This window comes from Festucalex cinctus, chromosome 7, assembly GCF_051991245.1.
Source record: "Festucalex cinctus isolate MCC-2025b chromosome 7, RoL_Fcin_1.0, whole genome shotgun sequence".
NCBI lineage: Eukaryota > Metazoa > Chordata > Actinopteri > Syngnathiformes > Syngnathidae > Festucalex > Festucalex cinctus.
In genome coordinates, this window is record NC_135417.1 from 28,885,290 (window position 1) to 28,910,617 (window position 25,328).

General features: G+C 39.9%; 2 protein-coding genes across 5 annotated transcripts in view; both read left to right on the forward strand.

The window, feature by feature from the left end:
• LOC144021954 (CUB and sushi domain-containing protein 3-like) overlaps positions 1 to 12,871 on the forward strand; it is a 1,200,535-nt gene extending 1,187,664 nt beyond the window's left edge. For all 4 annotated transcript variants that reach the window (XM_077526258.1, XM_077526261.1, XM_077526260.1 and 1 more), the window contains one exon: positions 1,131 to 12,871. In XM_077526258.1, coding sequence (XP_077382384.1) covers positions 1,131 to 1,290 — 160 coding nt within the window. In that variant the 3' untranslated portion in view covers positions 1,291 to 12,871. The remainder of the gene's footprint in view (positions 1 to 1,130) is intronic.
• Positions 12,872 to 18,926: 6,055 nt separating this feature from the next.
• Positions 18,927 to 24,963, forward strand: LOC144023007 (uncharacterized). Its single transcript, XM_077528257.1, has 2 exons — positions 18,927 to 23,694; positions 23,864 to 24,963. The coding sequence occupies exon 1, from the start codon at positions 20,950 to 20,952 to the stop codon at positions 22,708 to 22,710; it is 1,761 nt and encodes a 586-aa protein (XP_077384383.1). The 5' UTR covers positions 18,927 to 20,949; the 3' UTR covers positions 22,711 to 23,694; positions 23,864 to 24,963.
• The last annotated feature ends 365 nt before the right edge of the window (positions 24,964 to 25,328 follow it).

The window sequence follows — 25,328 nt, forward strand, 5'->3', positions numbered from 1 at the left end:
CCATTTTAAAGTCGGTAAATACGTTTTATTTGTGTATAAAAATAACTTATATATTTTTGATATTTTCTTTATTGTTGTTGGAGAAAGCTTTATAATATCTTTAGCTAAGACAGGCAGTTGGAGCGTATCCTGAAGTGTTGGGATTTGTTTCTTAACCATATTTTTAACTTGCAGATAATGTAAGAAATTTCCCTTTTTTATTTCATATTTCTGGACCAAGTTTGTATACGATATAAACTTATTATCTGAGAAAAGATGATGAAGGTGTGTAATTCCTTTCTGCTCCCATAGGCTTAAATGGAACGACTGATTATTAAGTTGAAAGTCGGGGTTATGCCAAATGGGAGAGAGCCCACAGGGCGCCAATTGGGAGTTTGCACTGTGTGCATTTCTATTGGGTAGTTTTGACGTGGACGTTTCTACTGCGTGGTGACTGAAATTCCCTGAGTAAAGGCTTTCCAAATAAGGAGCGGTCGTTAATAAATTTGTCCCGTTAAAGGCACTTTAAGTTAACAAGATAATAACGGGATAATTTTGACACCCATAATACATAAATATATATATATATATATATATATATATATATATATATATATACATATATATATATATATATATATATATATATATATATATATATATATATATATATATATGTATATATATATATATATATATATATATATATGTATATATATATGTATATATATATATGTATATATATATGTATATATATATATATATATATATGTATATATATATATATATATATGTATATATATATGTATATGTATATATATATGTATATATATATGTATATATATATGTATATATATATATGTATATATATATATGTATATATATATGTATATATATATGTATATATATATATGTATATATATATATGTATATATATATATGTATATGTATATATATATATATATATATATATATATATATATATATATATATATATATATATATATATATATATATATATATATATATAGAGAGAGAGAGAGAGAGAGAGAGAGCAAGCTAATGGACACTTGTTTTTTTGGTTCTGGATGAGGGAGCATAATTTGGATGCTCCGTATCAACTAATATGCAAGCCCTTCCTTTATCTGCAGGAAAACGGACAAAGCGCAGTACACGGGCTGTTCTGTGCACGAGAACAACAATGGACAGGCCACATTTGAGAATCCCATGTACAACACCAACACAAAAGCTGCCGAGGGGAAAGTCGTGCGCTTTGACCCCAATCTCAACACCATCTGCACCATGGTTTGACGCCTGCAGCATCAGCGAGAAAGACTTTGTTTGTTTAACATGAATATATATTGACATATTTCGACTTTTTCCGGTTTATGCCAAAAAATGTCATAGAACTACTCAGAAATACAAAGCACACTTTCGCCAGTACTGAGGTCCCTCGCCATTTGCGGTGTAAACACAAAAGGTAAGAAATGGAAATGAGGAAGAAGTGCCTCATCGTCTTCTTTTAAGTTGGTGAAGAAGAAGAGGGGCTTGCTACACTCTATGAGTGTTGGGATAAGGTCCAGTAGTTTTATGCTATTTAGGGTAATACACAAAGCCAAATGATATAATTTTAAATTTGATCAGCATGTCCACATCAAGACATGTTTTTGCGGATGTGTGAATCACACATCTTACTGTTTTTTTGTTTTGTTTTGTTTTGTTTTGTTTTTTCCTCAACACTGGGTTCTATTCTTTTGGGATGTATTCTTTTCCAAGTGGTAGGAATTTCTGAGGATGTTTTCTCTCACCGAATACAGTCGGTGCTCTATCTCTCTCTCTCTTTTTTTTTTTTTTAAAGCTATATGGCCAATTTTCCTATTTAATTTGTTGGTGCATCCTACTGACAAGCTCTAAGAGCCCCAATTTAATTACTGAAGTGCAGTACCATTTTTCTAGGTCCTACGGGAAAGCTTTTGCTTTTACCGTGCAGTGTTCTCAGACAATTTCCTTTATGTTTGCTACTGGTTTGTTTGTCATTAATTTGCTTGTCCACAGAAGCATGTTTAAATGTGAGCGTTGAAATGACAACCAGTCCGCATAAGTTTAGTCTTTTGAGTGCATTGGTCATACTTGCGTGAAAGTATCTAACGGAATATTGAAATGATGCAAAGTCCTTTATTTTCACTAGTTGTATTTGGATCATTGCATTTAACTGCATTTTAAGTGAATGAAACCCCTCTTAAAAAGGCACACATCAATAATCTCAAAGTAGCCTAGGACATTTTTGCATCATTTTTACAGGGTCAATTTATTGTCAAGTTGTGTGCAGCATTGATGACCAGGTTTTTAGTTTTTAATCCATGATCAAAAGACAAAGATGTAAAACGTCAACCTGTCACATGAGGTTCCGTTAACATTACAATATGTTGTTTTTTTTTTTGTCTTTTCTTATTTTGCTCCAAGATGCAGATCATTGTTTTGTAAGAAGTTATGAGTATGACAAACTAAGCAGCGTTAGCAGTGACGTGTAGTAAGCTCTAGGTTCGGGTAGGCAGGCAGTCGCAAATTGAGACGCACACGACAATTACAAATTTGTGTGTTGGCAGGTGAGTGCACAACTTATCCTAAGGAGGGTGACCATATTTTTATTTCCCCCAAAAAAGGGCACACTCGGCTCAACCTTGAGTTACTTAAATGAAACTCGGTTTACTCAAAGATGCCATACATTCAAACTATTTTAACAAAATGTACTGTATGCCTACTCTGTCTGGGTAGAAAATAAAACAAAAAGCATTACCGTATTTTCCGCACTATTAGGCGCACCTGAGAGCCTTCAATTTTTTCAAAAGCTGACCACCTTATAATCTGGTGCGCCTATGGATCAATATTGATCCGCAACAGGTCTCGCTGTCAAGACGCTATCGGTGACCCGCATGCGCAGAAGATCCCGCCATCTTGGATCGCTAACTACGGCAACCCCACTAGAACAAAATATCTTTATATGCCTGCGCGATAGTGCGCGTTCGTAAAGACACGATACATCATTGAAAAAATATCTTACATTCTTGATGCATTATAAAGAAACTATATTAATTCTACAGGTTTTAAAGACGAACGTTTTACTTTTGACCCCATTACATTCCTAGTTAGTCTTCATTGTTATAATTTACGTTTAGTCTGCAGTATTTTTATTGTCTTTATAACAATATTTAAAATATGTCATTCATTGAAGGTGCACCTTATAATGCGGTATGCGTTATATATGGAAAAAGTTTTAAAATATGTCATTCATTGAAGGTACACCTTATAATGCGGTGCGCCTTATAGTGCGGAAAATATGGTACTCTCTTTTGAAGTCTAACTTGACCACATGATTAATGACACAAGTCCAACATATTTTTGCTCCACAGTCGACTTTTTTCTTTCTTTTTTTTTTTTTACTACTTATTGGGCCGATCGGGAATAGCCTCCGGCGTGGCAATCTCAACGCTTTACCACTCAGCCAAAGTTCAGGGCCACTGGCACAACGTAGGACAGTATTCGAATGCTAAGGAAGTAAGGTACTTAAAACGCTGACCTACTTGCTTCTTAAAAGAAAAACAAAAATACTTTAAGATAACAACATGCATACAGAAAATCTGTCTCTGTTTTTCCCCCTACACCCCTCACGATCAACTTGGGAGCAGTTTGGAGTCTACCATTTGCTTTAAATGCGGTGCACTCCGCCTCCCATTTGCCACACAATGAAAACCAGACATTTTCATGAATTTAACAAACCCATCCAGACATTTGGAAAGGATGTACCGTTTTCCACACTACAAGGCACACCGCATTATAAGGCGCACCTTCAATGAATGAGATGTTTTAAAACTTTTTCCATATATAAGGCGCTACAGTAGAGGCTGGGGTTACGTTATGCATCCATTAGATGGTGCTGCACTATGTCAACAAAACAGTCAGCTAGGTCAGTCAACCTTTACAAACTATTAGAAACCAACTTTCTTACAACTCCATTCACTCCCAAAATGAATAAACAGCTGTTTTATTATTTTCTCTGAGGTAAAGTAATAGTATTAGCTAGCGATCCAAGATGGCGGGATCTTCTGCGCATGCGCGTCACCGATCGTGCAGGGTCACCGATAGCGTCTTGACAGCGAGACCTGTTGCGGCTCAATATTGATCCATATATAAGGCGCCCGGATTATAAGGTGCATGGTCAGCTTTTGAAAAAATTGAAGGCTCGTAGGTGCGCCTTATAGTGTGGAAAATACGGTAATAAAGTGGACATCTCCTGGCAAACCAGCCTAATTTCTCATAAAATCAAGCTAGCAAAAGTAATAGCAATATCAAACATGTAAAGTGAAAACAGCTTGTTAATCAAAGCACATCCACAAAGCCAAGCTTCCCTTTTGTAACATTCTTTATGAAAAGTCCGAATAATTTTCTGTCACTTACTTTGCTGAAGATCTGGTATAGCTAAGACGTTGGTCTCACATCCTTCAAAAGCTGGCATTTTTCCCTCAAAAGAGGCTTGAAAATAGTTTTATATTCTCCACTGACGTCACATTGCCGCCAGTAAGCCGCAGTGCCAGTGATTGATTTGAATGCACTATGTATGTTCACATAGGAATAATGCAGCGACGTAAAAAGTCAGCGTAGCGATCCGCCTATTTATGTAAATGTCTTTTATACTGAGAAACTAACTACGCATGCGTGAACACATATCGCGATGCGAAAGGGCTGGTAAAGGCACCCTAGCGGTCCTTCAGAAGACTTGTGTAGGTTTTCTGCCTGACCAGAAAAAGTATTGTGTCATTTTTAATTGAACTATGAAAATCACTAAATGTCACTTTCAAAGCAAAAGGTGCTGTAGGCCAGGGGTGTCCAAACTACGGCCCGGGGGCCATTTCCGGCCCGCCGTCCATTTTTCAGTGACCCGCGTCATATGCTAAGAATGGCATTTGACTCAGTTAAAATAAATTAACAAAAACAGAAATGTTGGAGATGGTCAAAGTAGGGTGGGGTAGGGAGTGTGTCAAAAAAAACAGGTGCCATTAAAGGTTATTTTAGATATTTTTTTAATGTTTACTAATGAAAAAACTAAAACTAAAATAAGAAAAAAAAATATCCATTGATCCATTTTCTTGACCGCTTATTCCTCACAAGGGTCGCGGGGAGTGCTGGAGCCTATCTCAGCTGGCTTTGGGCAGTAGGCGGGGTACACCCTGGACTGGTTGCCAGCGAATCACAGCAAAAAAACAATATTGTTACCGAAATAAAATAAAAACTAAAATGCTTTTTAAAAACAAAAACTAACTGAAACTATTTTATATTTTATGTTTACAAAACTAACTAAAACTAACTGTAATTATAGCAAACGTCCTTCGTGTTAGTCTTTGGTAATTAATTTAATGCACGAGCCTTTGGGGATGATTTTAAATGTGATTTTTCGTAGATTTATTTTGATATAAACCGGAATAATGACGTTTTTTGTTTTTTTTGTTTGTTTTTTTTATTGCAAACAATACAACTTACACGTCGTCATTAAAACAATTCAAGAAAATACAGAACAAACAGAAAAAGAAAACAAAAAAAGATAGCAAAAGGTTTTGCTACATGACAGGGGCACGATGAGTTATACAAAGATATTTAAATTTGAGCAAATCTCCACTATTTTCAAAGCCTTTTGTTTGTCAGAGAACTTGATTGAGAGAATGTACTGTTTGAACTCGTTATAGAAGGCTGTAAAGCATGGCTTCCCTCCGCGAATTTACAACAGTGAATGTGATATTTGGACATTAAAAGTAATAAATTTATTAGATAGTTCGAATTATTTTTCTCTATACTATTTAAAAAAAAACAAAAAAAACAATACATTCTTCCAAGCAATTACAACATCCTTTTCAATGTTAGCGTGAATGAAATCACACAATCACTGCCAAAATAAATTGACAGATGGACAGTACCAAAACATATGTACAACAGTTTCAGGGCACTCGTCACAAAAGCTACAGTTAACATCAATAACTTTTTTAAATTTCTTACTGATATAAGATTTTGCTGGGTAGAATTTATGGATCAACTTATAGGATATTTCTTTGACTTTATTCGTAATCAGAAATTTATTTGGCATGAGCCAGACCGTCTTCCATGGTATATCATCCACAAACCTATTCCAATACGGAATAACATATGGTAATGTTGTAAACTCCTTCTGGAACAAGATTCGTATATGTCTATTGTTGTTTGCAGGACGACCAGACAGACATATTCTCCCTACAGTTGTCTCTTTTGGCACCAAAAAAAACAGTATTGTTATTATCCAGCCGCTTTTGGCCTTTGAAAAGCATACACACACCAGAGGGGATGGCTCCAAACACCTTAGCATAATCTCCAGGAGTCACCGGGATAAGAAATTTCTGAAGAAACTCTTCATGTTAACAAAAGCCCTGCATCATTAAACAATTGATCTACCCAGTTAATCTTGTTTTGAAACCAATATTCCAAAAAGATAGACTTATGCTTATAAAGAATGTCCTTGTTATTCCAAATCAAATAATTATGCGGGGAAAAGTTATGTTTGTAGATGAGCGACCATGAAAGAAAGGCCTGGCGGTGAAAGGCTGACATCTTAACAGGAATTTTGTCAATGTCAAAATTGCAGGCAAGAAAAAAATCAATACCACCTAGCTTTGATAATACATGGAGAGGAATAATATTCCAGATTGAAGTGGGGTTTTGATAGATTTGTTTTATCCAATTAGTCTTGAAGGTTTTAATCAGGGTAGAAAAATCCAAGAAGTTTAATCCACCAACTTCACAAGAATTCATAACAACTGTCTTCTTCAAATAATGAATCCTGTTTTTCCAAATGAAGTCGAAGAGCATTTTGTCAATCCTCTTGCTAATCTCCTTATCGACATGAAGAGCCATAGCCGCATATGTGAGACGTGAGAGTCCTTCTGCTTTGGTGAGTAAAACCCTACCTCTCAGCGACAGATCTTGTAAAAGCCATTGATTCAATTTAGTACGTGTATTTTTAATAATTGAGTTAAAATTTGCGGTGCATCTCACTCTTTCATCTTTTGATACTACAATACCTAAATATTTCACTTCAGCTCTTATGGGAATGCTATACAATTCAGACTTGTCACAGTCCTTAATAGCAATAAGTTCACATTTGTTAATATTCAGACATAAACCTGAGGCTCTTGAGAACTCCTGAACAGCTTTGATGGCCACAGGAATTTGCTTTTCATTTTTCAGAAAAAGTGTTGAGTCATCCGCCAATTGCGTCAGGATTATTTCTTTACCAAGAAGAGAGATGCCTTCAACAGCACTAGCTTTAATATGATAAGACATAATTTGCGCGACTATCAGAAAAAGGTATGGGGAGGCAGGACAGCTCTGTCTTATACCTCTAGAGATCTCAAATCAGGGAGAAGTGCCACCAGACAATTTAATAGAACTATTGCCATTCTTATAGAGGGTTTCCATAGCAGAACAAAAATAGTTACCAAATCCAAATTTATTTAAAGAATGTATTAAGAACTGATGCTCCACTGTATCAAATGCTTTATAGAAGTCTAAAAACAAAATAAAGCCATTATCCTCTAGTACATCAGAATAATCCAAAACATCCAAAACAAGTCTAATATTGTTTATGTGTCTTTTGGGCATAAACCCTGACTGAGTCTCCTCAATAATAGAATTCAGTATGGTTTTTAATCTTCTAGCAAATATCAGGGCATATATTTTGTAATCATTATTAAGCAAAGATATGGGACGCCAATTATCAATCAGAGAAATGTCTTTGTTTTGTTTAGGAATTAAAGTTGTTAGACCTTGAGTCATTGTCGTCGGAAGCATCCTTTTTCTAATACTTTCTACATAGACTTCATACAGGAAGGGAGTCAGTTCAGATTCAAATGACTTGTAAAATTCCGAAACCAATCCATCATTTCCTGGTGACTTGTTGTTCTTTAAGAGAATGACTGCTTCCTTAACCTCCCCAGGTGTAATCGGTTGATCACATAGTTCTATGTCATCTTTCGAGAGTGTTTTAACAATTAAGGGACCCAAAAGGGCCTCAGTGGATGCCTGACAATATCTAGAACTATACAGGTTTGCATAAAAGAGACTGCAGTAGCTAGCTATAAGATTACGGTCATTTGTAAGCATCCCATCAACATTTAACTTATCTAATTTATTGATATTGGCATGATGTTTTTCTAAATTAAAAAAGTAGTGTGAGTTTTGTTCCCCTTCCTCAAGCCATCTTTTTCTGGACCTAACAAATGCCCCTTTAGCTTTTTGATAGTATAGTTCGTCTAATTTAGTTTGCAGAGTAGAAAGTTCCAATTTTTCCCCTTCTGTTAAAGTGTCTATGGCTTTTGTAGACAAGCAGGTGATTTTTGAAACTAAATTTAATTCTGCAAGTCTTTTGGATTTAGCTAAATCACTACTAAATTTCCTGAAAAATTTACCAATTTCAAATTTCAAAAGTTCCCAGTTGGCACAAAATTGTTTTTCCTTTTTAGCTTTAGACAAAAAGTAAGAGATCAGTGTCATTACCTCCTTTTTCACAACCTCATTCGATCGCAATGAGCTATTAAGTTTCCAATATGCTGAACAAAAAGCACCATGTTGAGAAGATGATAGATTTAACTTAATGTATATGGCCTTATGATCTGTTAGAGGAGTAGGATGTATGTTCACCTCGATATCAATCTTGTTAACACTCTTTGAAACCAACCAAAAATCAATTCTTGATTGACTCAGCCCTGTTTTATTACTCCATGTAAATGTTCTATTCTTGGGATACTTTACTCTCCATATATCATCAAGGTCAAATTTTTCCATGAATGGAATTAAGCCAGTGTTTGCCCTATTTGATGAGCCAGGAGGCCATTTATCTATGCTGTTATCTAGTGTGACATTGAAATCACCTCCTATCAACAAAACAGCGTTTGGAAATTTTGCTAACCAGCCTAACAATAAATCCTCAATCAACATAAAAAGATTATCATTTTCTGATTTTTTGTTATATCCATAAACATTGCTTATTATGTATACTTGATCATTAAACTGTATAGTTTGGCAGATAAAATGACCAGCTGGATCCCATTTAGTAAACAAAATTTCTCCATTGTACCTCTTTTTCAAAGTCGCAACCCCAGCTGAGTGTTCTGTTCCATGAGAAAACCAGACACAGTTCCCCCACTGTGATTTCCAGAAGTTCGTATCCTTTACAACCGAGTGAGTCTCTTGTAAGTAGACTAGATCTGTCCTGAACTGTTTGGCAAAAAGAAACAAGGCTTTGCGTTTAGTAATATTTCATAGGCCCCTAACATTTAGTGAAAGAAAAGATAAATTTAACAACTTTAAACAGACAGTAATAAACAAACAGAAATAAAATACCACTCTCGAGCAAACCTTTAGATAGATTAAACGTACACTGTCAAGATTAGCACAAGTAAAAACAACAACCAGGTAAAAAGAACACAAATTCAACTAAAACTATTTTTCCCCATTTTTCCCTACAAAAACAAGACAGACCCATAATATATATGTAAAGGACGGCAAATGTCAAAAACTGATTTATGGCCCCCCCCCCCATAAAACTTTATTGCACCCCCCATAAAACTTTATTGCACCCCCCATAAAACCATTCATAACCTACCCCTTTGAAGTAAGCCCCGCCCCCTTCCGCCTTCATAGCCAATCAGAAGCCGTTATTTTGAATTAAGCCCCACCCACTTTCCGACTTCTTAACCAATCAGAAGCCAAGGACAGCTCCTGTCAAAATTGATTGATGACATCCTGCACCCCCCTTCCCCACCCCCTCATCGTCCTAGCCAATCAGAAGCCGAGGACAGCTCCTGTCAAAATTGATTGATGACATTCTGCATCCCACAATAACAACAAGCACATGTTTTCCGGATCCCCCCACCTTTCTGCACCCCTTCAACAAACATATGATTCCGGTCACCCCCCTAACACCCCCCATCAATTGTATACGTACTTCCTTTGACCCCCCACCAACAGCTTTGTTGTCTGAGAGGAAACTCTCTCAACAGTTCTACCAGCTGATAACCATAAATCGTTTTCGTCCTGATAAAAAACTTTTTTTTCATCTTACAGGAAGGATCCTACCAGCTTTTGAAGTAGCAAGGGGGAAACGCGCCCCACCACCTTAGTGATACTTCACACTAAGTCGTGCGATAGGAAGTGTTCCCCGGCGCCTCTATCGGGCATTGTGCGTGCGAGAATGTAAAATAGGACGTGGCTCTCTTATTCGAGTTAAAGTGTTGTGAATATTAAAAAAAAAAAACACGATTAAGAGGGATGTAAAAATATCCAAATGTCACGATACGATCATTATCACGATATGATAAGAACAACTTCAGGTCGTCAAGGACTCATGAGCGAGGGACGTTGCAATGGGGAACCGCACGAATGCTATTTTTAGACCGCAAGGCAGCAGCTTAAACCCGGAAGTGGGTCAGAAAGAAGCTCGCTCATTGACGAGCCATGCAAATAGTGCTTGTTTTGTTCTCGTTTATCTCCAGAAAAACAAAATGCCGAGTAAACATAGATTTATGGAACTTGCAGAAACCACTCCAGACACTACAACCGTCCACATATGAAGGATGTATTCTTTATTCTTTTCCCGAAGCCAAAAATTCAGATTCATAAATATGAATGGCGATCAACTTGTGCGGACGTCCAAAAGAGCAGGTTAACGCCAGCGAAGTGAAGCCTTTCACCTTCATATGTAGTAAACATTTTGTTGGGGGGCATGCATGCATGCCTCTAGATGACAGTCCTGCCCTTGCCCAGCCACCACCGTCCCGAAGAGTTAAGCGATTGTCTTCATGTTTATGTAATTTTTTGTTTCGCGTCTGGCACCACTACGACTGCCAGACGACAATAATGAATGACGAGGAAAAATGCTAAAATGGCATTGCCACTGTTGTACCGAGCTGTCTTGCTTACCACCTGGGTTTTTATTAAAAAAAAAAAAAAAAACATTTTTTTTTCAGCTGTGACATGTATGACGATTTATCTGTAGGGTCTTTTCTGAATTAAGGAAACGGGTTTATAAGTGGGAAGGAATAATTGAAAGAACTGAGGTATAGCGAGTGTTGTTGGTTGTGCCCAAGAGACACACACACATGCTACACACGTACACAAAAAAAGCAATTTACTCCTAACAACTATCAAAGACGTAAGACAACCAAATATGACAGACAGGGCATATGGTGGTAAAGTTAGAATAGCTTGTTGAAACTGGAGTGTCAATGTCAGTTGCGTAGGATCGAGGGGGAATAAAAAAACTTTACCTGTTCCTTGTCTTTTTCAGCCCTTTACACGCAAGCCATCTCTTCAATTGAACATTAGTATGTTCTTCGACGTCTATATCAGTGAATTTGGCACTAGGGATATCATTCTCGGACAGAATTAGTAGATTTAAGGGCAGTAGACATCTCGCTAGTAGTCTGTTTACATTCGTCTAGCATGACTAGCCCACCGAGTTTGACACTCCTTGGTAGACTCATGAATATTAAGTGTGGTGACGTGGATCGTGCGGTTCCCCATTAAGAGACCTGAGATCTGACCATTGTTTGTAGCCAATTCTTCTAAAGTCGCACTTACCCCACCCTGCTGGTCCCTAATTTTATTGTATCATTATTACATTAGCATGCTAATGCTAATTTAACATATCTAATGCTAAGTTAGCATGCTAATGCTAGGTTAGCATGCTAATGCTAAGTTATTATGCTAATGCTAATGTTACATTAGCTTAGCATGCTAATGCTAGCTTGCAGACTGATTGAGAGGTAAAGTACACCAACATTTGGCAAACAGTTCAGTGCATTCGGCTTTCCACCTTGCGAGAGTCAGCAGTCACATCCAAAATTTCCGCGGAAATGTTTCTAGTTATTATTATTATTTTGCATTTAGCCTCTTCTAGTAGTAAGCACAGCACATACATCAGTGCTGCAGCTTGATAGACTGTTTTGATTTTTTCACATTTCCTGCCCCACTTAGCGCCTTTACCTAGCTAATAAAATGAGCAATTATTTTTATCACTTCATGTTCTTGATCTTCATGCATCTTTTAAAACGCTTGATGAGTACAAATTGATTAACGCCACTGACACTGAGTCATCAACTGCTGCCAACAAATATACAACTAATGTGAACAAAGAATAATCGCACAAACATGAACCATCAGTATTGGACTTTCCATCTGTTTGATCCTTTCTTCATCATAGCAGTGCCTTTGATACTGTATGGGCATATGTTTTTAAAGGAGACATACAATTTACTGCATTTACTGACTTAGCTACAATATACTGTGTGCTCTTAATAAAAATGCTGAGCAGAAGTGAGTGTATGAACGCGTGTGCTCATAGTTTGTTTCAACTGCATGTTGTCTCAGAGGTGATCCACTATAGCACTTTGTACCTCTGTCATTGTTCCATTTTGTACATTTATACAGTTTTGATACTTGATGGAATTCTTTGGTGAGATATCACGTGCTATCAATATGTAATATATTTTGCTAAGCGCATATTTCTCAAGTATGACGATTTTGAAAAATGCATTGGTGAAAGCAGAGGACAAGTAAAGTTCTGATCACAGATAACCTTCAAACATTACTGTAGTCTTCTGAAATGTTAGATTATGAATATGTACATAGGCCTACACAGACATTTTGTAAAGAGATATATTTTTATTCAAATAAAGCATTTGTAGTTAATTGAAAATGTTGTGCAGAATTCACATGTAAATGTCATGTAAGATTACAAAATGTTTTGTATATTTTTTCGTTAGCAGCAATGTATAAACCCTTAATTTATACATAAAATATGAAATCAAGTTCAGCTGTGCTGTTTTCTTTTCTCATTACAGAGATCATTGTGTGATCGATGAAACTACACTTTGATATATTTATTGCAATGTAAGCACTGAGAGAACTAAATGTTTTATTATTCAGCTACTGTTGCCCATCTTGTTTATTTATATATTTATTTATTTAATGAGTTTTCCATTTGCTGACCGCTGCTCAGTTCAGCACTGATGTTATCACTTTCTAAGTGATACATACTGTATACACTTGAAGCCTGTAACAACATAGTGTACCAATAAATTATTGTTTACAGCAACACATTTACCACCCATTAAAACAATTGATGATATTGTGATTTTTATTCCCACTATGCATATTTTTTTCTGTGCCTGAGGCTGCAATGGTAACTATTAGGGGTGTGAATTGCCTAGTACCTGACGATTCGATTCGTATCACGATTGACAGGTCACGATTCGATTCGATACCGATTAATCCCGATACGAATTTATAAGTCGATTGTTGTGATTTTTTTTCATTCAAATTGAGAAAATACTAATCAGTAAGCTTGTAGAGTGTCAGATTTATATGAAAATGTATTATTTATCTGAAATTTCAGTCTTATAGAGGTTGTAATCTGTTTCATGTTTGAACAGCATTAAAATAAAATATTAAGGCTTAATGTTCCATTCATATAACATTCTTCCATGCTCAAGGTGTGAATCCTAACCCGAAGTCAGACGTTTTGTTGAATATTTTTCCATTAAAAATGGAAGTTTAAAAATCGATTCACACACACACACACACACACACACACACAAAAAAGGCAATGATGATAAGACGTTGAATCGGTAAGACTACCGAATGAACAATTCTGAGCTCTTTAAAAAAAATTTAAAAAAATATTTTATAAAATCGATTTTTTTTTGTGAATCGATTCGAGAATCGCGCGATGTAGTATCGCGATATATCGCCGAATCGATTTTTTTTTTTAACACCCCTAGTAACTATTGAAAGTTGGTATTTCTGCTCTTTGGCTCTTTTGGCTTACGCCCTGTCAGTCAGGGGTTGCCACAGCGAGTAACTCGCAAAATGTTTGGCAGTTTCGATGCCCTTCCTGGTAAGCTTATCACTTAATTTATTTTATTTAAAGCAACTGTAAGAATTGTGACTTTATAAATAACAGATTCTAATTTATAAATAACAGATTCAATTTTTTATTAACTTTTGACATTAATAAGGTAAGTGGACTTTATTTGAAACTTTCCCAGATTCCCCGCTTTCAGTGCTTGGTGATATTTGTGGCCCAGCCCAGACACATTATGTTGCACAATATTGAGCCGTGTATTGTACTTGTGTAGTTATTTCAAGAATAAATAGATGTAACACAATGTTCATAGGAAGCATTCAGTCCATGTAGTCATTAACAGGACATTTTCCGTGTTGCCAATCCTTTAACTTGGTTCCTCAGTCATTCATTGTAGTCCACTTATGATTGGTAATATCTGACCTCCGACTTGTGTGATGTGTACACAAGTGGCAGGAAAAACCAGGAGAGAAAGGGGGTGTGTGTGTGCGTGCCGGGGTGCATGCGTATCAGGTGCTGTCTGGGCCATAATTCAGGATTATCTCTCACACGTATAAGTAAAAAGTTCTTATAAATACCACTGAAATGTTTTTTGCTCATACACACGAGTGAAATGTGTCAATACATACAAGTGAAATACTCTCATCTGGACTCTATGCACAAATAGTGTTTCCGGGAAAATCTCTGCGTGCACTGCCCTTTCCGGTAGTGGCGATCGCCATTTGTTTTCCTTCAGAGAACCTCACCAGTTGTCAGCGTTTTGGAGCATATTTTCGTCATTGTTCTTATGAGTGTGGTTTCATACGTTTATCAAGGCATCAAAGAAGAGGAGAGACGACAGTACATCGAGCAATCACTGCTGTGTGCGCAGATAGACAGGTTTATCTCTCTTCTTTTTTTTTTCTCTTATGTTGACCACCGGAGACAGTATGTTGTAACTTGTTAACATTCGCAGGGATAACTCGATCGCACAAGGGTTTGTTAACAGTAGAACCAGAGCTGTATTTTGAAGTTAAACTTTGATGTGGGGTGTTGGCCTTTACCTTGTGTTGGCTTTGTTATAGGGTGGGTTAACAGCTCTTTGTATAGTGCTGTATAAAAAGAGGCAAACGGCAACTAAGCTTCGGTGATGTCTTTACTGAACTGTTTGCTCTCAACCTACATGTCAACAACATAACTCGCCGCCACTCAGCAGTCACATTAATAACAATACACCACAATGTGTTGTTACTCTGTTTACAAAATTATCTGTTTCTGCCATTCTGGCATTTTCTATTTTTCATGTGCCTGTATGTATATTATTCCCATGCTGCCATTTTATTGTATTAAAATGAAAATATTTATATGAGTCATTATTCTTGCACCACTGACAACACTGTCAGATTTCCATAGCGACCATGTTTCAGCATGTCACCATGGGCTGACATGAAAAAAAAAATAATAATCAGCCGAGGCATTACATCTACTTCAAAATATTGACGACGTCGGCGAAGAGACTTAATTGGCGAAGAGGAGGCTAAAGACCAGAGAGTTGTTGTTGTTGGTTGGTTTATTGAACATATTAACACATTACAAAATATAAGTTGAAGTTAAAATAAAAATTGAAGAAAGAAAATAATTAATTAATGTCATAAATTACATGTTCAAAAGGAGTAGGAAGAAGAGCAATAATTGATCGAGTCGTACTCCCTATTTTATCATGTTAATGTACTCATAAACTATTCTTATCTAATAACGTATCATTAAAATAAAAAATAAATAAATAAATAAATAGAAATGGAACAATGAAAATCTTAGATGTTATGAACATTTAGCCGGCAGGTTCCATCTGAAGATTCAACACCTCACCTATACACCGTCTGACTGGAGGGGTGTGGGGGTGGGGGTGTGGGTGTGTGTAGGGGGGGGGGGGGGGGGGTTGTGGACCCGTAGAGGAGCTACAATACATAATTTATATTAAAAAAATAATAATAAATAAATAAAAAAGCTTTCCTAGCTACTCAAACGGCTTGTATTTCCATGTAGTAATCATTTTAAGCAATTACGTCATTACCAGAGCTCATGTTGTCAAAATTACGGCTTTGGAAGATCTATTTAGTAGTTTTAAAATTCTCATAGACATAGTGTTATAGCAATGAGTAGCCCCTATTCTTTTTGAGTGGGTTAAAGGTTAAAGTTTTACATCACATTAACAGTTAAGGTGCGTTCAACAAGCGAATGTGGAAGTGATTTGTGCATATAGTCCATACACAACTAGTGTGTATGAGTGTTTCACTTTTATATGTGAACTCATTTCAGTGATGTTTATTAGAACAATTCAGTTGTGTTTATGAGAGTATTTCACTAGTATGTATGGATGTATTTTACTAGTGTTTGTGATCAAAGAAACATTTCAGTACTGTTTATAAGAGCATTTCAGCTGTAATTTTGAATGCATTTCACTAGTGTGTGTGAGCAAAAACATTTCAGTGGTGTTTATAAGAGCATTTCAGTTCTGGTTATGAGAGTAATTCACTTGTGTATATATGAACATATTTCACTAGTGAGAGAGCAGCAACATGACAGTGTGAGAGCTAATCCTGAATTATGGCCCAGACAGCACCTCATAGACAAGCCATAGAATGCTTTGTTCCCACATGTTAGTATCATTACGAGTTGTCTGCTATTGGAATAAAGCCCCAAATTTACTGAGCAAAACACGTGTACGCGTGTACTTGGGCATATTTGAATTTACTGGACCGAGAAAGAAGTTTTCAGTTTGATGACCCAAATAGAGCAGCCAGAGATTGCTCCTAAATACGGTTTGGAGCTGATGACACTGACAGCAAAAAGGTAAAATAGAAACTAGTCTCATAACACCCTGGATTTCCCACTCGGGTTAACTTCATGTATGAATTAGAAGTATTTTTAGGAAGATTTTTCTTTTAAGCCTATAAATGCTCATCAGCTTTTACTAAAAACTAAATGTTTTAGCTGAAATGTGATGATGGTATGAAGAATATTTCTAGACTAGGGAATTTTTTTGTCCTGGCTGCTGATAGAATAAACTATTAATAGCTCCTAAATATATCTATTTGATCCTGTTTTGTTGGCAAACAAAATGCAAAAGTGAGTTTTACAGAGGCTCTGACCGAAGATGTGCTGTGGAGCATCTCAGCATGTCAAATTTGATATTGAGAGAACAGGTTTGTGTGGAATGCCAATTTCGACTGTTCCCTTATCTGTTGTCATGTGGCATGCCCATGTGCCTGTGGGAGAAAATCAACTTGCGGAGATGCATGATGGGACGACAATGACATTAGTGGCAGACTTTACTGCTTTCATTGAGGGGCTGAACGTGTTCCATGAAATCAACTCACATCCACAAAACATTGGCAGACAGACTTGATGTATGATAGATGCAAAAGGAAGCAATGGAGGTTTTGTTGGTAACCTATCAGCTTTTCTCACAAACGTTTTCTTTTATTGATCAGATTTTTCATCTTCGCTTTGAAAGATAATGCAGTAATGTTTGCGCGTGTGTGCGTGCGTGTGTGTTTGTGTGTGTGGGGGTTACCCCCCACGGTGCATGTCCAGGACACAGGAAAGACATTCCTTTATATGTGACGAGGTTGCAAAAGTCACAACCGACCGATAATCGTTCCAAATCCTCCCTTTGGTGATGGAAACGTTCTTCGACAGAACATTTGGGTCGGTACTTCTAGACGTGGCATTGGTAGGTGGACAGGTGAAGCACAACAATGCAGTTACCAGAGTACAAAGTAGGTGTATTTTCGTTGTGGTTGGTGAAAATAGTGTTCTTGAAATTTATTTTTGGCAGGGAATAACTTTCTGGACTTAAATCCTGGCTGTACCGTAAGCACTGCTCGAGTCTGAACTCTCTCACTCAAGTGTGTACTGGTCCATTGTGTAATTGGGTAAACAAAAATGTACAGGCTGCTACGTTTTCACAGAAACTTGACAAGCAAGCAGCCTTTGCATATTCTATGCAGTCAAGTTACTTTTATCTAGCTAATACAATGTTTTGGGGGCTTTGTTGGAAATGTGGTGACATATAGTAGTATCATCAATTATTATTATTATTTTTTTTAATTTTGTTTTTGTTTGTGTCACACGAGATCAACAGCCAAACTTGAGGGGTTCCAGAACCATATTCTGATGTATATGTAGGGTAGTAACTGGAGGCTGCCACAGGGTGGCACCCTTTTACAATTTAATTTAATTTACAAGTAGCTTGTTTTCTTTTTGTCCCTCTGGAGACGCCGTAATTTTGACTGTGTTTGGGTGGGCGTCCATCTTGGGTCAGTTTCTTTTTGATTTGGAATAGGTGAGCCTGTTTGTCTCGACCATCCATTTTATATCTTTGATTTAATAGATCATCCAGGGTTTTTGTTCAATTATTCTTGCTGTTAATGTGTGTTAACTTGTTTATTTAGTGTGCAGGAGTGAGATTGGAAATATTAGTTACTTTAATTGCTGTGGTTTGTGTTGTGTGAGTGAGCGCTTCTTGCTTTGCTAAATTATACTGTGTATTACTTGGATTTTGCTGCGTAATTGTAATGACAGTTTCTTTTTGATTTGGAATAGGCAATTAAAGCGAAATCATCTCAGCCACATTCCGATACCTGTGCTGTCTCTCTCCGCACCACAACACATTCCCAATATCACAACGCAGACTTCGCCAGTGCGCAGGGACCGGTGCAGCACTTCATGGGTTACATCTTGGTGCCGTGACCCGGATGTGGCCCTCTGAGACATCAACAAAATAATTTTGCTTTAGTTTTTTTTCTGTTGTGTACTGAAGTGTTTGTTTTGTGAATTCTTAGTGACACGGTTTGGCTCAAAAAGACCCTCTGCCACTGCTCCCTATCCTTCTTCAGTCTGGTGGAGTGCCTCAACCACAAGTAGGGTAGGATTCAGATTTTTCACGAGTGTGCGAGGACGATGGCAGATGACAAGACCGCGCCTCCTCATCCGGTAGTAAGACCCAAATGCGGTGAGTACAACACCAGCTTTGTTGACACTCATACGCAGCGCAATGCATATGGACCACAGACACATAGTCAATCCCTACATCCAGCGCTAACACCCCCACCAACTGTGCGGCCCCTCTATGCCAATAGAGAACCAACTGTTCCAGGGTTAGGAGCTTCTGCCCAGCCTCCAATGACTCATTTCTTAGCTTCCCCCACCCCAGTTCCCAGGCACTACTCAAATGGGCCCCCTTATGGTTTACCAGTTATGCCTCCATTAGATGCGCTGATGACTCCCCCAGTACCCCGGGTGGGAGCAGCTCGCACCCCACCACTTGAAGTCATTGTTGATGATCCTACATCACATCTGCCTTCTCTAAATTACCAACAAACTAACCCTTGTGAACAACGAACCGGCATGCAACCCCTAACAGAGGCTCGCAATACCTCACAAAGTTGTAACCCGGATGTCCCATCATTCGTGGACTATTCACAGTCAACCCCCATGCCTCATGCTTCCATGGCCAGCTTCCAGACTGCATATTCGAATGCCTCTCGCAAAGACCCCCATCCTACTCAGTCAGTTGCTCCAGCTAGTATAGCATCAGCACCCATTCCATACCAGCAAGGGCCAGATGGTGTTTCCTACCCGCTACACCCATCTACAGGTATGTGGGGTCCCAGTGCAGGCTCTCCCACTCCACAAAACATGGCTAGTGCAGTTCGTCAGAACACAGTCCCACCCCAGGTGTCCATCCCGGCGCAAACAACAAACATTCCTCACCCCACTGTGCCTCCAAGTAGTTTTATGAATGCTCTTGCTCAACGTCAACCCTCCAATGCCCACATGCCCTCACCTGTCATTTACCCAGGTTCTCAACAACTGGCTTACGGTGGGTTGGTGCAGACACATCAAGTTAAAAATGTCCAAGTGTTTACGGGTCATGCTGAAAGCAAGACACTTGTTGAAGATTGGATACGAGATATGCAGTACCTTTTGGAGGCACTAGAGCTGCCGGCACACCTCCGTTTTTCCACTGTGGTGCGTCATCTAAGCGGCGAAGCAAGAAAGTTAGTGTTGAACCTGTCACCTGATGAACAGACTCCAGCGAGGGCATTTGAAGAACTGAGAGCGGAGTATGGTGATGCGCATGGCTCTCTGGATCCTCTAGCTGACTTTTATGAACGTAGCCAACGACCTGGAGAATCAGCCTGCTCATATGCCATAGCGTTGGAAGCAACGCTGAGAGTGGTGGAAGAAACACAAGGTACACTCAAGTGTGTACTGGTCCATTGTGTAATTGGGTGCACAAAAATGTACAGGCTGCTACGTTTTCACGGAAACTTGACAAGCAAGCAGCCTTTGCATATTCTATGCAGTCAAGTTACTTTTATCTAGCTAATACAATGTTTTGACTTTTATGAACGTAGCCAACGACCTGGAGAATCAGCCTGCTCATATGCCATAGCGTTGGAAGCAACGCTGAGAGTGGTGGAAGAAACACAAGGTACACTCAAGTGTGTACTGGTCCATTGTGTAATTGGGTGCACAAAAATGTACAGGCTGCTACGTTTTCACGGAAACTTGACAAACAAGCAGCCTTTGCATATTCTATGCAGTCAAGTTAAAATTGGCCAGCCCTTCCCAGACCGTGACAGTAAATTAACTCGACAGTTCCTGAGAGGACTTAATGATGAGGAGGTGTTTGCCAGAATCGCGCCAATGAAGCCCAGACTTTTAAGCTTCAGAGAGCTGCAAGTTGAGTTACGCAACATGTCAAAAGAGAATAGAAAGTTCCAGTCTCCGCAAAAGTCGAAGAAAACCTACACACAGGTACACGTTGCACCCAATACCAGTAATGTGAAGGTGGAGGGCTCCAAGCATGCATCCGAGCTCACAGAGCTTACTGAGATGGTAAAAAGATTGGCCCTCAACCAAGAGAAAAACATGGAAAAGCTGGCGCACTTAGAAGAAATAATTGGGACGCCCACACCTACACCCTCTCCCGGGTTTCGACCCTCCTCATTAAATGCCAATTCAGCTATGAGTGTGACATGCTACAGATGTGGGAAGCAGGGGCAGATAGCCAGAGTGTGCAGAGCACTGTTACCACCCCCCAGATGGGCACAGCCAGCTTGGCCCCAGCCCTCGGAGGAGTGTACTTCCCCCCAGTCACCGCATCCTTTAAATGCTTAGAGCCCATGGTTGATGGGGCAACCATGGGCCAGCACCAAGGCCCTCCCCTACAAGATGAGCTGACCACTGAGCAGGATGTGGGCCTCCCACTGGTGGGCCCCAGGAATGAGGGTGAAGTGGGTGTTACTGGATTAATGTGTAGGGCTCTCATTGACTCTGGCTCTCAGGTGACAAGCATCACACACAAATATTGGCGTGAGCATCCCATCCTTCGAGAGCAGAACCTCCAGTCTTCTTGTGTCCCTATTGAAGGAGCTGGGGGACAGCCGGTGCCCTACTATGGTGTCCTTCACATTGATCTAACAGTGATGAGTCATGAGCTCAAGGCCGTCCCCACCTTTGTTGTTCCTGACTCCGAGTACCGTTCCACAGTCCCGCTGCTTGTAGGAACCAATGTCATCCGTGCTGCAAAAAGTCGCCTTCAAGCTGCATATGGTTCTCAGTTCCTCCACAAAGTTGAAGAATTGTACCCAGAGTGGCATACAGCTTTTCAGTCCGTTGATGGCCCAGAAGAAGGTGAAACTGATGACCTGGTAGGTCCTGCTGTGTACGTCGGTCGCAAGATCCACATTCCAGCAGGAAAGGAAATGGACCTGCGGTGCAACATAAAAACTGGCCCTCGAACACAGACTTACACAGCTTTCATTGAAAGCCACCCCTCCATGCAGCTTCCCTCAAATCTTTTGGTGGCAAAAGTTCTTGCGGATGTCAAGAAGGGTTATGCTCCTGTCAGAGTCGTGAACTTGTCTCACCATGCCATCACTGTTAGGCCTTACACACATCTAGCCAATGCTTTCCTGGTGGACAACGTTGTGGAGTTCTCTGATAAAGCACAGGATAAGTGCAATGATGATGTGAGCAAAAGAGCCTGCCTGAGTCTCAATCAAGTGGTGACAAAGAGTGAGGTGGATTTGAGTGAAGCAGCAGTGGAAAATGAGCACCAACGGTCTCTTCTGAAAGAACTGATTGAAAAGAACCGAAATGTCTTTTCCCAACACCCGTTGGACTATGGCTGCACCAAAACCATGACACATGAAATCCCACTTGTTGATCCAAGACCATTCAGGATCCCATACCGCAGAATTCCCCCGTCACAGTGGCAAGATGTGAGAAAATTGCTGACAGAGATGGAAACAGCAGGAGTTATCAGGCCAAGTAAAAGTCCATTTGCATCGCCGGTTGTGATTGTAACAAAAAAAGATGGTACATTGAGGCTATGCATCGACTACAGAAAGCTGAACTCCTGCAGCACGAGGGATGCCTTCCCTCTGCCGAGAATTGAGGAGGCTCTGGAGGCCCTGGGTCAAGCGAAGTACTTCTCCACACTTGATCTAACATCTGGCTACTGGCAAGTGGAAGTGGCTGAACCGGACAAGCACAAGACTGCTTTCAGCACACCGATGGGGCTGTTCGAGGCTAACAGAATGCCTTTCGGCTTGCAGAATGCCCCATCCACCTTTCAAAGGCTCATGACCTGCTGTTTTGGAGATCTAAACTTCACTCATCTCCTAATCTACCTTGATGACATCATCATTTTTTCAAAAACATTCGACCAGCATTTGCAGAGGCTGCAACTCGTGTACGGCTTGAGGCGGGGAGAGGTGTGGGCATTCTCTTAAAGGAGTGGAGGAGGTTGGTGATCAAGGAAGGTATCATGTACCGCCGTGTCAAAGACCTGCATAAGGGTGTAAGTGGAGCAACTACTCTTGCCAGAGATGATGCGTGAATCAGTAAAAAAAGCTCTCCACGATGACTCAGGACACTTGGGGCTGGAACGAACATTGCAAATGATAAAAGAGAGGTTCTACTGGCCAAGGATGTTCCAAGAAATTAAGGCGTGGTGCGAACAGTGTGAAAAATGCTGCCTCAGGAAGACTCCCACTGCGGGCAATAGGGCTCCTCTGATCAGCATCCACAGCAGTGCACCAATGGAGCTGCTATGTGTGGACTTTTTGACGCTGGAAAAGTCAAGAGGAGGCATTGAAAACGTCCTGATTGTCACTGATCATTTCTCTCGGTATGCCCAAGCCTACCCCACCAGAGACCAAAAAGCTATCACGGTAGCTTGGGTGCTGTGGAAGAACTTCTTTTGTCGTTTTGGATTCCCTGCAAAATTGCATACCGACCAAGGGCGCAATTTTGAGAGTGCTGTAGTGAGAGAGCTGTGCAAGTGTACTGGCATCACTAAGACACATACAACTCCCTACCACCCCCAGGGTAATGGGACCACTGAAAGGTTCAATCGGACCCTCATGAACATGCTAGGTACACTTGAGCCACACTTGAAACCCCGGTGGCATGAATACCTGGATTGCATGACACATGCCTACAACTGCACACAACATGATTCCACTGGTTATACCCCATATTACCTCATGTTTGGCAGGCATCCCAGACTCCCGGTTGACCTCATCTTTGGACTGGATTCCACCAACGAAGCCTGTGAATACAGTGACTATGTCCGAACGCTGCATGACAGTTTGTCCCAGGCTTACGCGCAGGCCAATCAGACATCTCAACATGCTAAAGGCCAGCAGAAGAAGTACTATGATCGAAGAGCACGGAGCCAAGCCTTCAGTCCTGGGGACAGAGTCCTAGTTAAGGTATGCCATGTTGAGGGAAGGCAGAAACTCTGAGACAGATGGGAATCACGTCCATACATTGTGGTAAAAAAGCAACCAAACGTACCCGTTTATGTCCTGCGGTCTGAAGATGATGAAACTGAAAGAGTGGTTCACCGCAACCTCCTCACCCAGTGTATGTTCCTCCCAGTGCAACCGGATGGTGGGAGTGAGGATGTTGAGCTGAATCCAGACGCAGGATATTCTGAGGCTGAGTCCGATGCAGCGGATGTTGGGATCATGGAGGAGACAGGAATGTGAGGAGAGTCTTCTGCCCGACACAGTGGACCAGAGTGGAGACTCAAATATGGAACTGTTAAACACAGGCACGGGCCAACATGATACAGAGGCGAGTGATGATGTCAATGGGGACATGGCTCTAGTGGAGCTCAGAGTACCTCGGCGAAATGCATCTAGAAACCGACGTCCACCAACCAGATTATCCTACGAGGCACAAGTGGTGGAGTTAGAAGATGACCAGAGGAGGTTAGAAAGGGGACGGCAGTTGTGGCAAAGGGTCAAAACAAAGAGAGCAGCATGCTTTGCATGATTTTTTGGGTTTAGACCGTCGTGAGACAGGTTAGTTTTACCCTACTGATGATGTGTTGCCGCACATCGAAATGTGTGTGGTGGTTTTCTTTTCTTTTTTTCTTCTTTTTGGTGGTGCTTTCGTGGTGGCATCTTTGTTAGTTTATGGCTAACTGAATGCGTTTCTTTTGAACACGTTATAAACTGGCTGTTTCGGGGTTGCTGTGGATAGGATTTTGATGGCGGGGTCGATCAGTCAACGAGGGGGTGGATGTAGGGTAGTAACTGGAGGCTGCCACAGGGTGGCACCCTTCTACAATTTAATTTAATTTACAAGTAGCTTGTTTTCTTTTTGTCCCTCTGGAGACGCCGTAATTTTGACTGTGTTTGGGTGGGCGTCCATCTTGGGTCAGTTTCTTTTTGATTTGGAATAGGTGAGCCTGTTTGTCTCGACCATCCATTTTATATCTTTGATTTAATAGATCATCCAGGGTTTTTGTTCAATTATTCTTGCTGTTAATGTGTGTTAACTTGTTTATTTAGTGTGCAGGAGTGAGATTGGAAATATTAGTTCCTTTAATTGCTGTGGTTTGTGTTGTGTGAGTGAGCGCTTCTTGCTTTGCTAAATTATACTGTGTATTACTTGGATTTTGCTGCGTAATTGTAATGACAGTTTCTTTTTGATTTGGAATAGGCAATTAAAGCGAAATCATCTCAGCCACATTCCGATACCTGTGCTGTCTCTCTCCGCACCACAACACATTCCCAATATCACAACGCAGACTTCGCCAGTGCACAGGGACCGGTGCAGCACTTCATGGGTTACATATACAAGCATTCATGCACCGTTTAAATACATCACCGACCTGCAAGAAAAAAAATATCAACGGGAGAGTCAGCAGCCAAATTGGAATGCCCCGAATGAGGACACTTCGGATGGAGGACCCCAAAAGGCTTCGGTGTTGTACCACCAGTATCTCCACCTACCATATCTGAGCTGCAACAAACTGAAGTCAGCCGACGTCTTGGTATGTCATTTACATATGGACGGTATTACACACTACATTAACTTTTTGTGTGAAGCAATA

Excerpts from the sequence above, each read along its gene's own strand:
- LOC144023007 (XM_077528257.1), top strand. The coding sequence starts at position 20,950 with ATGCTACAGATGTGGGAAGCAGGGGCAGATAGCCAGAGTGTGCAGAGC.